General features: G+C 46.6%; 1 protein-coding gene across 5 annotated transcripts in view; it reads right to left on the bottom strand.

Moving 5' to 3' along the window:
- The window catches only part of HHAT (hedgehog acyltransferase), a 167,182-nt gene that overhangs the window by 82,874 nt on the left and 69,575 nt on the right, over window positions 1–14,733 (bottom strand). For all 5 annotated transcript variants that reach the window (XR_009449963.1, XM_059675638.1, XM_059675637.1 and 2 more), the window contains exon 9: window positions 3,093–3,128. Coding sequence is in view for 4 of the 5 variants with exons in the window: in XM_059675638.1 (XP_059531621.1) it covers window positions 3,093–3,128 (36 nt within the window). In the remaining variant the exon portion in view is untranslated. The remainder of the gene's footprint in view (window positions 1–3,092; window positions 3,129–14,733) is intronic.

Below are 14,733 nucleotides of genomic sequence, written 5' to 3'. Positions count from 1 at the left end.
ACAGGAAGTAGGAGATGTAGGAGATTTGCTGAGTGGGGGGTGGAAGGGATGTTTTATAAAAAGAGCATGAAATTAAACAAACAAATAAGTTACAAAACCCTGTGGGGAAAATGCATCTATCTCTGCTCTGTGTGGTGTGAGTAATCATCACCCCATGCCCGCAGACATCCGAGATAAATGTGACAGGAGCGCACGGACCCAGCAGGGCACCAGGGCGGTGGCCCGGCATGAAGCCTGCAGGAAGAATCATTAGGCTGCGCGTGAGCCGGCAGGGCCGGGAGGAAGTTGGTTGCCCGCAGGTGCCTGCTCAGTGGTATGTAGAAGAGAAACACCTTGGAGAGCATGCAACTAATGAAGGCCCCAGCAGGTGTGGGGAGACCTGCTTCGACTTTCCGCCAAAGGCTGGCATTGCCGAGGCCCCGCGGTCCCTATGGGGCTGACAGGCAGCTACAGTGCCCCCATCGCCTTCTCCCCGGTCTCTTCCCCAACCCCACCTCCCACAGCGACGTTAGGAACCAGCATTCTGCATGGAAACTAAGCCTTCTTTTGCTCTTAGAGTCAGGGTTGATTTCTCAGAAATTTCACAAAATTTCCTGAAACCAAATGAGCAAACTCTTAATTTCCTTATTAGAGAAAGTCAGGGATACCAAAGCCACAGAAAATCTCTAAGCCTTGCTTATCCTGTAGCTTCGTTGGCAGGATTACAGAACCCTTTTAAAGATCCCGATTTAAAGCAGCGAAGGCATCGCTGCGTTTCGTGGCCTCGGACACATCCCTGTGGGTAGATGCATCCACGTGGTGAGAAAGCTGCTGTTCCCAAAGGCCGGACCACAGACCATCCCCTCTCCTTTCCCTGTTACACTTGCAGTGAACGTAGCTCTCTTCTCCCTCGTGTGTATATAACCAGCCAACTGGCAAGGGGGGTGCGAGCAGAATTTCCAGGGTCCCCATCCTGCTGGCATTATTGGAATAAACGCTCATATGTTATTCAACCCCGTCTCTGCTTACTTTGGCTCACATAGTGACAGGCGGCCTTGGACCCATTGTGTCCGGTTTCCATGGGAGGGAGGATGAGCGACCTGGTCACAGACACCGGGCGTGGCTGCAGAAAGGGGAGATGGACCTCTCACTCCCCAGCTGGATGCGCCAGGAACATGCTATCTGCTCTGCCTACCAGACGGGGGGGGGGGGGGGAGAAAACTGCCGAGAGGCGGCAGGGCCGAAAGAAGCCTCCCTCTCCCCCTGCTTGGTTCACGGAACGCAGATGAAGGGGACTCGTTAGAGCATCTCACCAGCACCCACGAAGAAGGGCGAGAAGATCCCAGCACCCGTTTATCACTGGGACTTAACCGCTCCTCCCTCCTCCCCACCCGACAAGACAGGGCTGGAGCCCAGGAGGAAAGGAAGGTGGGTCCAGGGGGAGACCACGCCGCCGCCCCACTTCCAGTCACACGCCACAGCCTGGAAAGGGCACGCGCAGGGAAAGCTCTAAATCAAACGTCTGCTTCTCTCAGGACGGTATTCCAGGATATGCCCAAGGGAGCGGCACATCTAGGTAGGCTCAATTATTTGTTGAATAAATGACTAGACAGCTTCTTATTAAGCCTCACCCTCCTTGTCCTTTTTGCCCCGTTTCATTCATTCACCCCACCACAGATGTCTGTTGAAGTTGACACTACACCGTGTCATCATAGAGAGGTGGTTAGGACATATTCCCTGCCCTCGAGAAAGGGACCAGAGAACCTAAGGAAAGTACAAGCTTGCATCCGCGACAAGGACTGATGAGAACAGTAGCACGGCAGTCGGACAGACTCAGAGCACCAAAGACACGAACTCGGAAATCCAGCCTGCTCCCTGCAGCACACACCCAGACAGCTTGTCCTCATCACTTTCCATATGGAATTCCCATGCCCCCCCACCCTCGGTCCTCTATCCCCCCTGCTGGAATGCATCTCCTACACCCTTGATGTGTCACGGGGAGCGGTTCACACACTGTGTGCAACGTCCTGGAGAAAGCCAGGACAGTCCATCGTCCTCGGGTCTGGGGTGCATGGGGGATTTCAAGGCGCAGCCCAGGACAAGGCCCTGGAGAAAGGACGCGGTGCTATGGCCTTTCGGGGAACACCGCCATGTGTAATCCAGCACAGAGGCGATGCAGCTGATTTAGGATAAAGGCAATGCCCATTATGTCCATTTCCCCGAGAGAGCATCTCATCACAGGGAGATGGTCACGCAGGCGGAGAACTGACCCACCCTTCCCAGGAGTCACACGGGGTTTGCAGACTAAGAGCAGACTCTCAGTCAGAATTAATTCGCATTTAGAGTCACGCGTTTGCAGAAAGCTCATCACTCGACATGATTTCTGGTTTCCTTCTAATCTTCAGCTTACACTCCCTCCACAACCATTATTGCTTCCCACATATATTTTTGACAGGCATTTTAATGATAATTTTCACCTCCGTTAGATGAATACATGCTCAATATTAAAAAAAAAAATCTGGAAAATACAACAAAGTTGATAGCAGAAAAAAAAAATCTCAGGCATATTCTTACCCACATTGTTAATATTCTGGTATATTTCCATTTAACCTCTGTTTGATTTAATAGCTACTTGGAATTAATATGCTCCATAAGCCAACTCTGGTAAAAAATCACCAAATAAACTAGGATATAAACTGCCATCTGTAATCTTTCAATTACTTACGACTGCAAAACAACCAGTAGATTCCATTTAAAAAGCTTAAACTCAGTGGGGAAACTGGCGAAGGGGGCTGTTTGATACGTGAATACAAGCTGGCGCTCTTCTGTCTTTCCAGATGCCCAGTGGGTGGAATCAGGCTTGTTCAGGCTCTCGTGTAACTGTCACTTCAGATGCAAACCCCTCTAACCATGAACTTCCTTTCGCTTGTCTGTGAAGGCTAATCCCGTGTGATCCCGGGAAAGCGCGGAAACAGGGTGCTCGTGGTGTTTTCGTGACAAGTGGACCACTGCCCGCATTGATCGAGATACTGAACGGGGATTTCATTTTCCTGTCGGCCCGCCCTGACAGACATGCTCCTCAGTGATACCGAAAATAGAAACTCCTGGCTTACCTGATTAAGAAATCATGGAGGCCAACGTCAAAATACCTGTTCAAAGGAGACACAGACAAGCATATCAGTGGAAGATGCTGACGGAAATGGGGAACATAGCAAAAAACAAACAGACGTAATTTACATTCAGAGCACGGGGAATAAAAGGACTACTCGGTGATCGCTGTTCTCGAAGTTCGGCCTCAGGAGCAGCCAGCAGCATCGCGGAACCTGCTGCACATGCAGACCCCCAGGCCCCGCCTCAGACCCAGCGATGAACCTGAACGCGTCCCCCAGGCAACGCTGATGCAGAACCACTGCTCTCTGGTGGCAAACGTGTCGGCAAGTCTCAGCTCTCTCTAGGAATTAAGGCCCTGGGCGTGGAGGGCCCAGGTACCTTCCATTTTTCCAACAGGTGAGTCCTTTTATAACACTATTGTCTCAGATGTTCATTTTCTCAAAAATCAATCAAATACATTTAAATATACTTGACACCACACTGGCCAAAGGGGAGCACAGGAGTGGGGAAGGCTCCCTGTGGTCTCCCTGCTCCTCGCGGCCAAGTCCCTGCAGCTTTCCACCAGGGGGAGCAACCCAGTCCCCACCTGGCTCGGCCGAGGAGGGTGGGAATAGAGCAGCTCCCCGTACCTGCTGGTGTGTCTCCCATTGAGCTGGGCCTCACATCAGGCACCCAGTAAGCCAAGGGGGGGCGGGGGAGGGGAGGCTTTCAGCCACAGCCTTCCCTGGACGCCACTAAATTTCCTGAGTCTCTATAAAGAGCAATGATTGTGTGGTCCCCCTCCCCACCAGACTGGCCTCCTGGGTTAGTGATCTGCCTGAGTAAAGCCCGAGTTAATCCCTTCTCTACGGACAATGAGCACTGGACACAGAAACTCACCCTGGAGTGGGGTCTGACTCTCCCTGGCTGCCAGCTCTGCCCCTACACGTGTCGCAGGAGCACCCAGCCTGCCCGGCACCTCAGCCCAGCATCTCAGCCCACCGGCCATATGGCAGGCGACAACTGACATTAAAACAGGATTCCTCGTGCGAATCTTTAAATGGCAAGGTTCTTTTATGTCCTCAAGCATCTATTTGAAGATCACAGACATGCGGTAGGTGAGAATAGAGAAACAAAGCCTCTATAAAATGTACCACTTCCCCGTTTTTAGACATTCAGTTCAGGGGCATTTAAGTACAGTCACATCGTTGTGCAACCGTCGCCACCACCCACCTCCAGCACTTTTCTCTCTTCCTCGAGTGAGGCCCTGGGTTTCCTCTTCACCAGGGTAAAGCTGATTTCGGCTCCTTCCAAAGGGCTCGGGGGTGGGGCTCTGCTGTGAGACCGTGTCTTTAAACATGAGCAAACCAATGAAGTCTCTAGAAATATGTTCTCATTCGTTTTCCTGTACAGATAGATGGAGCTAGACTAGGAACGAAATAAGCCTCTTGCTTGCTTTCTTTCTCTCTTTCTTTCTTTCTTTCTTTTTAGAATTGTATACCAGGCACTGTGCTGGGCACATTATCTCTTTTAACCCTCACAACCAACCCTGCAAGATGGGTTCCTGTTTTATAAAGCCACATGTCCGCATCCCCAGCCGCATAGCTAGTAAACTGAGGAGTCGGGATCTAGCTCAGCGTACCAAGTGCCGAAGACTGTGCTTATTCCCTTCATGGATCCAGCCACTGATGCATTTAGCCAATATTTACCATGTGCTTCCAATGCACCAGGTAGTGGGAAGTCAGCAATGCACAGCACATATCCCCTGGCAAAGAACGGCAAAGTCAACAAGATTTTCCACACAGTGTGATCAACATCAAACATTCTCTTCCTTCGTGGACTGCAGACTCCTTGAGGGCACCAAGCAAATTCTCAATATCTGTTGCCTTGGCACGTGTAGCTCAGTTGGTTGGGCATCCTCTCATGCACCAGAGGATGAGGGCACAAGCCGGGGTTGCAGGCTCCGTCCCTGGCAGGGCATGTGCAGGAAGCAGCCAATTGGTGTTTCACTCTCACATAAATGTTTCTCTCTCCCCCTCTCCCTTCCTCTCTCTCTCAAAATAAAAATAAATACCTGTTGAGTGAATCAACATCTGAATGATACATGGTACTAAGGCACCAACGCCTCTGTCTGCTCTGGCAGTTTTCACTGTACACTGCAGTTTGAAGACAAAATAACTCAAAAGTAGTTATTTAACACACCAACTTTTACATGTAAATACATAAGATCAACACCAACAGATAGAAATGGGGTTTCGCCTCTGAAATAAGATACCTATCAAACTGTAGCACAACTATTCCCATCACCTTTTAAGAAAACAATCTCTTCCACTACCAGCCCACACATAAGCCAGATTTCTTTATTTGTACACATAAGCAATCCTGTGCATATAATTCTTGGCTCCTTCCAGAAACTGAAAACAGGAAATCTTTTGCATGTGTGAGTGATATGAAAGTTGTGTTGTCTGAATGTCAAATGGACAGCGGCAATGGGCAGTGGCTTTCAGCTTGATGCTGTATACATATAAGGAACTTGCTAACAAGTCACAAGGTCCTAACGAGGCAGGGCACTGCCCATCGAGGATGAGTGCAAGCCTGAGCTAAAAGGGCGTTTAGAGGAGACTGAACCATCAGACAGGAAACTGGAATGCGTGACCTTACAGGTTCCATCTGGCCTCAGCCTTCCTGTTATAGTCCCTTTCGGGAAGCATCTTTAAGAGTGAATTCTAACTCCCACAGCAGCGTTCTTGCCTGATAACCACCAGCAAATTAGAGGACTGTGCCTGGGCTGAGGCAGCCCTGATGGTTTATTATTAAGATGATGACTGCTATTCTTGGTAGAGCCTCACAGTGCATCAAAATGAGGCTCCTGGAGCCTGGCAAGATGGTGCTGAACATGTTTACTCATGGAGCCACACACTTACATATCCCCGGAGTTTAGCAGCCCCTCTGACAGAGGAGGGGTCAGGCCCACACAGCATGTCCGTGGCAGAACGCAGACCTGAACCCACAGTAGGTCCCAGGATTTGCTCTGTTCTTCCAGATTGACTGGCTCTGGGAGAGCTGGTCCGTCTCCCCAGGCTGACCTTGGCTGTTTGGGAGCTAGAGTTATAAGAGGCAATGGACTGGGGACAGAACCTGCACATGTCACACAACCAGTGAGCCAAGTTTTCAATCCACAGCTCTTATGGCTGCCAATCATGACACATGCAAGACAGTATTTACATAAAGTTCCACCTTCAGATCTCAATCCTTGTCTTGATTTCCATTTACAACCTTCAGAGGTTTATCCCATTAGTGGGCTGCAAAACTCATAGTGTTGTGAGGCATTTAAAAAATGTCCACACTAGTAGAGTTGCAAAAGAATTGATTATGTATCTCTGTGCTCACTACACCCCATACCTGGAGGGTCACTCTCAGTTTCAGAGCCTACTTCAAAGAGAGCCTGACAAAGAGGAGAATGTTTGGAGGGTACCAACCAGGATGAGGGGATCGGAAAGCATACTGTTGGAGGGGATGACACAGGAAACCAGGTAAGTTTAATATGGACAAGCAATGGGTCAGAAAACATGATGGAGTAATTGCATTTTCAGGTAGATTTAGTGTGATTGTGATTATAACCAAATGGGCTGCCTTGGAAAGTTTCCTGTCACTAGATCAGATTCCCTTGATAACATCTATCCATCAATCCATCCATGCACCCTTCCCTCCATCCATTCATGCACCCATCCCTCCATCCATCCATCTTCCCATGCATCCAGCATTTGTGAGCAGTGAGTATCTAGAAATGATCAAGTTGTAATCCCTCTTTCACTGTGGGCGGGGGTGGGGGGGCGGGGGGGGGGGGCTGTGCCGAGGGAAGACCTACAAGTAAACAAGCCATTACTGCATCGTGTGATCAATGGTGGGTCAGAGGAAGATGTGGAGCATGGGAACCTGTGAAGTGAGAGAGTGACGTCCAGGTGGGCTGTTCAGAGAGAGTAAGGGATCCTTGACCTGAGCTGAGCGTTGAAGGTTGTGTAAGAGTTGGCCAAAGGATGAGTTGGTGAATACAGAGAATGTAGATAGATGAGCGTGTGTGAGTGAATGAGTGTGTGTGATGACACTGCAGGCAAAGGAAGCAGAGAGAAGAGGAAATGAGTCTCATGGGGGGACGGGGGGGGTGGGGAGTTATCTGTAAATAGGTGGGTATGACTGAGGGCAAGGGCATAGGGGCAGAGGCCAACTGAGAGCAGGGCAGAAATAATCATGGTAATCATGAATGTTTATCGGGTGTTCAGTATGCGTTAGACCTCATCTAGTCCTCCCAGCCGCCCTGGCAGGACTGTGTCATCGCTCCCGTCTCCACTTCACAGGGGAGGCAGCGGAAGCCCAGAGAGGGCAGTAACTCGCCTCTGGTTTCTCAGCTAGAAAGTGGCTGAGGCGACACCCTAACCCGGGAGTGAGGCTCAGAGCCCACGGGGGTCAGCGTGCCTTCGTACTGCCTCTCCGAACATGCTCGTATGTCATGGGAGTTTACAGTCCATCCTAAGGGCACTGGGGAGCCATTAAACCCATTTAAGCAAAGGAATGGCTAGACAGAGATTTGCCTTCTAGGAAGATCCCACCTGGCTTCCGTGACGCAGTGAGTAGGGGCAGGGTGAGGTGGAAAGGCAGGTGTGGGAGATGGCGGTGGTCTTGCTGAGAGGGGCCTGAGCCAGGCCTGAACCAGCAGGGACGGAGATCACGGCGGACCTCCCATTTCTTCCCTCTTCCAATCAAGGACTTCACTTAACCTCCTAAAAACGGTATCTTTGGACAAGGTCTGTGAGATGGCTGCATAAGGAAGAAGCTTAAACACATATTGGCTGGGTTTTGTTGTTTTATTGGGGAGTTTGTGTCTTGTTTTGTTTTCTGCCTGATGCTCCTCACAATGTGTTATTTTCGTCTTCTGGTGTGAAAATATTGGTTTTGTAATTTCATACTTTAAGCATTTTTCCAAATCGAAAGTGAAAATCTCCACTGTGGAACATCTTTCTTAGCAGATAAAGTCTCCACCCTCCCTACTACTGAGTCTACACTTGACAAAATGAAGACGGGACACCCAGGTTAAATGCCGAGGACCTCAATTCAGATTTCCAGCAAAATCCACCGTCAGGTCAGGGTGGCTGTTTCACTCCCTTTGTGAGAACATTCGCTTTGACTAATAGTCTCATTAAGGAGTTTTCCCCGAGGACACGCAGTCATGTCAAGCCTGGAAAGTCCTCTGGGTGGTTTGATTCAGCCAGAATACCGACCCGTAGGTGAGCAGGGCATTCTCTGGTGATATGAGAGCCTCCGTCTTCATGTCCATGGGGCTCTCCCCTGGAGAATGCTCTGGGAACCAAGTCTAGGAAGGGCGCTTCAACTCCAAATGGAGGTGCCCCAGGAAATCAGTAGAGACATGACGACTCATTTTAACCTGTGGTCATTCCTTCCGGAAGAGTACCTGCGGAGGCTGAAATGCTCAGAGGTACCTTTTCTTTCTTTAGAAAATGCTGAAGGCCAGGAGTTTCCTCCTGACTTAAGTCACTTTTTCTTCCCTCGTCTAGAACACTATTTGGTCCATTTCAGTCCAGTGTAACTCGAAGTCCTGAGTAGGCTATGAGCCTGGGAGTCCCCTTTATCAGACTTAGGGAGCAAAGCTCAGATGCCAAACCAAGGAATGGATTGACTAAGGGGCCATGGTACTGGTGACCAGATCTCAAAACTGTGTTTCAGACGCATTGCGGACTGAAACAGGGTTACTGTTCTTGTTAAAATGGGCTCATAAGATTCTTCGCTTCCTTCTGTATCTCAGTGGTTAGTAGAGGCTCCAAGATAGGACATGGAAAAATCTTCAAGGACTGTGCCTCCTACGGATACGCCCACGCGGCTGATTTGAAATAACAGTGAGTGATGTAACGCCTTTCCCAAGGGAGTGGCTCTCTCTAGACCACTAAGGACAGAGACCTGGAAGTGACATGGGATGAGCCCTCTTTAAGGAGAGGCATGCATTCCAAGTCCAGGGAAGAACTCAAATAGCTCTTCTGTGTCCCTACAGGAAATGGTATTGATCCTCTTCCATCGCTAAAAATCCCTCCTGGTTGTTCTTCATTGTTTTTGAAGTATCACCCAATTCTGGGCATTGCCTCCCTTGCCGCATCCTCACAGTTCTGTAACCTACTTTGTTCTCACCCTTGATCCCAGGCCCCTCCCTCTGCCCACAGACCAGCTTCCTTGCCATCTGAGCTGACTCTCAAGCTATTCCTGAGCCACACAGGTGCCCGGCATGGAAGCCCCATTCCCTTCTGTCTTCTCCCACCCTCTGCTCCAAGATCTGGAATTCTTAGGAGTAAAACCTGAACAATCACATCATAGGAATAAAAACTATCCAATGGAAACTATTTAAAATAAGGATAGGGCTTTGGGTTGAGAGGGACTGGAAAGGTCATGATCCCTCCTTTTCACATTCTTCAGAGGCAGATTTTCCCTCCTTATTGAAGAAAACCGAAGACACTTTCAAAACTATAACATAGCCAGCAAATCAAGCTTCCCTTTAGGCTAGCAGCCTGTGCAGGATTCAGTGACAGGGAGCAGGGACACCTCCCTGCGTGTCACTGAGGCCAACAGGTGGAGGACAAAAGGCGTGCCCTCAGATGACGGATGATAGAAAGTGATACCTGAGTCGAACACCCATGACTCTCGAGTTTGCAGAAGCCCTAACTTTCGAGCGATGAAAACTACAGAAAGGGTACTGTTAGGATGAATTATAATTGTTGGTGGCAAATCCTCTGTAACTGACAACCTCAGAAGCTGGTGGGATGTATAGGGAAACACTGCTCTTTCCCTAAAATGAAGGTCTGTGTGTAGACCCTGACCATCCGGTCACCCAGTCTCTAGATAAAAGCTCGAATTATTAAAATGTGAATGGCACTTTCAACATCTCCAGAACAATCTGTCAAAATGAGTGAAGAAGAAATTAGGGGCTGATTGGAGTGGCTTCATTATGGGTAAGCATTCATTCATGTCATCTTAGGAAGAATTGAGAAATACGCCCTTTAACAGACTGCTATAGAGATTCATTTCCCTTAGTGTGAGAATACTTTGTGTCTCTATGATCTAGCTAGCAACTGTATTAATTAACACCCTGATAATACTTCTACCATTAGGGATAATTTGGAAGGATAAGAAATTATCTTGTGGGTTTTTCTTAAATATATTTTATTGATTTTTTTACAGAGAGGAAGGGAGGGGGATAGAGAGTTAGAAACATCGATGAGAGAGAAACATCGATCAGCTGCCTCCTGCACACCCCTTACTGGGGATGTGCCCACAACCAAGATACATGCCCTTGACCGGAACCGAACCTGGGACCCTTCAGTCCACAGGCCGATGCTCTATCCATTGAGCCAAACCAGTTAGGGCTAAGAAATTATCTTAAAAGATAACCTATGCAAAGTGCCTATTTCACAAGAACAGAAATCGTAGGGTTGATGGGAGGGACAAATATGTGAGAATACTAATTCAAGAGAATAAAATTCCTACCTCAGTGTTCAGAACTAGAGAATTTTAAAGCTGAAGAGAATCTTAAAGATTCTAATGTATTCTCTTTTTGAGCATTAAAGGAAACTGGGGTGTGGCCAGCCATGAACTCATTTTCAGGCACGTCAGGGGCACAGAAGGGTGGCTGGCAGGGCAGGGTTTCCATATACGAGGTATCCTTCCCCAATCCATCTGAGCATGACCAAGTCAGCCTGATGAGGCTCCCACTGGCTAAGACTGGGACAATTTGAGCCCTAAAAAATTAAGTACAGTAATGAATTATGAACTGCTGAAAAACAGAAAGTGCTGCAACCATATAGATAATAAATAGAAAAACAAGTGGAAGGAGGGCTCCTGTTTACAGCAGAATGCCAACTGGTAAGTGCCAAAGTTGAAACGTCATCAATTTGTAACTTTCATAGTAAAGACTGGCTCAGGCAAGGATCATCCATAATTTCTAGGGAGAAATTTTGAAAAAGAGCAGGACATTTGTATACTCTTAAAGTACCTCCCACAGAAAATGGATTGGTTGCAAGGCAAAAAAAAATTACTATACAAGGAATGAATGAGACTACACTGAAGGGTGTTCGGTCTAGTCTTCAAGTTGATGAATATTAGCATCACCAATGCGAACAGGCGGACGCAATCGTGCCTACAGAGGTGAGACCCTATAAAGGACACGTTTCTTATGCAATATTCCTGCTCAGAATGCATAATCTGAGTCTAATCCTGAGGAAACATCACCCAAAGTAAGAATGGGGACGGTTGTATTAAATAAGGGACAACCGCACTCGTCAACATCGTAAAGAAAGGCCGTGGGAATGCCCCAGTTTTCAGAAGGCCCTGGGACTAGCATTCCATGGCAGTCTAGCACTTTCCATTCTCCCCTTTGGAAGAAATCGGGACTGGGGTTAATAACAGGGTTATCATTCCTTAAATGGATAATGCGAGGGTGGAAAATCAGAAGGCTGTTTTTATGTGCTTTCTAATTCACAGACCTCTTATATAACCTAGCCCATGCGGAGTCCAGCAAAAGTAAAAAATAAAAAAGTAGCTCTGTCCTTGGAGATGAGCCTGCAAATCAGCCACAATGCCATTTTGTCTCTGGGCTTTGCTTCTTGACTAAATTTTCCCCCCGAATTGTGAATTCACAGCATTCTGAACACAGCTTTTGCTCTGTGGCCAAAATGGGTTTATCCCTATACTATCGAAATAGATTTGTATTATAGCCATGGATTGGTACTTATACTATCCTACTTTGGTTGCTGTGTCTTTAACCCCCTTTCCAACTGAACTTTCAAAATGCAATTCGTTTGGAGATGTACAGTGCAATGGAGTAAAAAAGAAACTTTCTTCACTGAGCTGTCTTTCATCTGAGGTCCTCGTTCATTTAGAAATTAAACATCCATCAGATAATATCACTTCTCCCACTTTGTATTATAAGCATTACTTATCTGGATCATGGTTATTACACATAATCAGAAAGAGACCTATTTTCACTCCACTTTCCCTAACCCCACAAACACATAGGAGCCCCACTTCACGGATGAGGCCATGGTGGCCCAGGGGCCCACAGCTGACTTAAGTTCCTGCAGGCAGGAAACAGTAACCAGGGGTTAGGCTCCTCCCATGGCTCGGGGAAGCACTCTCTCCACACTTATAAACAAACATGGCTAAATTGCTGCACTTGCAAGGTCTAGCTCTCCAGCTCATCCTGAGAATCACGAATATGGCTTGACTCATTACATTTAATTTCCCACCATTTGAGTAGTCCCAATGCTCTCATCATAGTGGAAATAGAAGTTTGTGGACTTCATGGCAAAACAACAGTACAAAGATTCACAGTGCCAAAGGGTCACCAAAACAGAGGCTAGTGTTGTTATGATTATGCATCAGTTAAATTTATTGGTGGCAAATGTATTCCTGTCAGACAACGTGGGTAAAATATAGCCCTCCCCGTGGCCCCCGTGTCTCTAAGCACGAAAGGGACTAGATTTATACAGCGCAGTAGCTTTGGAGAATAGCCTCTGGTTTTGAACCCAAGACGGAAGCGGAGATCTGCTTGGGCGCATGAGGGAATGAGAAGAGAGTGATGAAAAGCTACTGTCGAGGGCATATTACACCGTTTAAGCAGTGAGAAATTCATTTACTAAATCGATTGAAGCCTGAAATCTAATTAAATCTAAAAGTGGTATCAACCTGAAATGCTAATAAGTTCACGCTCAATTGTATACGAGGAAGCTCTGCCGTGTGTGCCTTTAATAATGCATTACCTGACGTGTTTTTTTTCTGTATTCATTAAAGTTGTGCGGCAACGTGACGTGAATAAGTTCTACACTCAACTCTGTATGCAAACATCTCCACGCAGGCAATTGGCTCGGCCGCCTTCCCCTGCCCGGTCAAGGTGCGTGAGGTGTGGTTCTCCAGGGCCGTGACCATGGCTACAAAAAGGAAACTCGGAACTTAGTAAGAAAGCGCACACACCTTTTATTCAGAAAAACAGAGAAGTGGTTTTCTAACTATTGGTCCCCCATATTTAAAATAACTTAAATGTGTAAGACTAATAATTCAGAATGCCAAATGCTTTATAGAAAATAAAGCCTCAATCAGCTCAGTTTCCGGCTGGAGCACGTGGTCAGACCGGCTTCGGCAGCCAACAAGGCAGTCAGGTTCCAGGAACAGTGTTCCATTTGCGAAGTGGGAGCGGTTGAGTGTGCTGGAAGATTCTCCCTTTTTTAATTGAGGTAACATTGGTTAATCACATTTTATAAGGTCCATGTGTACAATCATACAATTTGATATCTGTATACTTTATTGCATGATCACCAACAAAGGTCTAGTTTCGTCCATCACTATACATCTGACGCCCTTTACCCATTTCACCCACCCCAATACCCCTTGGTAACCATCAATCTGTTGTCTGTATCTATGAGTTTCCTTTTCATTTGTTTGTTCACTTGTTACTTTTTTTAATATTCCGCAGATGAGTGAAATCATACAGCTTTTGTCCTTTTCCATCTGACTTACTTCACTTAGCATAACACCCTCAAGGTCCATCCATGTTGTTGCAAATGGTAATATTGCATCTCTTTATGGCTCACTAGTATTCCTTTGCATATATGTGTCACATCTTCTTTATCCATTCATCTGTTGATAAACACAGGCTGTTTCCTTATCTTTGCTATTCTAAATAATGCTGTGATGAGCATAAGGGTGCGTATGTCTTTTTAAATTGATGTTTATTTGAATAAATACCCAACAGAGGAATTGATGGATCATACGGTAGCTCTATTCTTAATTTTTTGAGGAATAGCCCTATAGTACTCCATAGTGGCTGTCCCAATTTACAATCCCACCAGCAGCACACAAGGGTTCCTTTTTCTCCACATCCCCTCCAGCACTTGTTTTTTGTTGCCTATTTTTAGAAGAGGTTTGTTGTTGCTGCTGTTGTTGAGTTGTATGAGTTCTTTAACATATTTTGGATGTTAATCCATTACCAAAATATCATTTACAAATGTCTTCTCTCATTTGGTGAGTTGCTTTTTTTTGTCGTTATTGATGGTCCCCTTCACTGTGTGGAAGCTTTTTAGTGTGATGTAGTCCCATTTGTTTGTTTCCCTCACCATTGAAGTCGAATCCACAAAAACATCGCTAAGATTGGTGTCCAAAAGCTTAGTGCCTATGTTTTCTTCTATGTATTTTATGGTTTCAGATCTTATATTCAATCAAGTCTTTAATCCACTTTGAATTCATTTTGCATATGGTATAAGAGAGTGGTCTGGTTTTATTCTTTTGCATGTAGCTCTCCAGATTTCCCAACACCATTTATTATAGAGCCTTTTCTTTCTCCATTGCATGTTCTTGGCTCCTTTGTTGTAAATTAGTTGTCCTTACATGTGTAGGCTTATTTCTGGGCTTTCAATTCTGTTCCGTTGTTCTCTGTGTGTCTGGTTTTCTGCCAATACCATACTGTTTTGATTACTATAACTTTGTAATATAGTTTGGAATCAGGGAATGTGAGACCTCTGGCTTTGTTCTTTTTTTCCTCAGGATTGCTTTGGCTTATCAGGTTCTTTTGTGGTTCTATACAAATATTAGAATTATTTGCACAAGTTCTGTGAA

This window comes from Myotis daubentonii, chromosome 18 (genome assembly GCF_963259705.1).
Source record: "Myotis daubentonii chromosome 18, mMyoDau2.1, whole genome shotgun sequence".
NCBI lineage: Eukaryota > Metazoa > Chordata > Mammalia > Chiroptera > Vespertilionidae > Myotis > Myotis daubentonii.
This window is presented reverse-complemented; position numbering and strand designations above follow the sequence as displayed.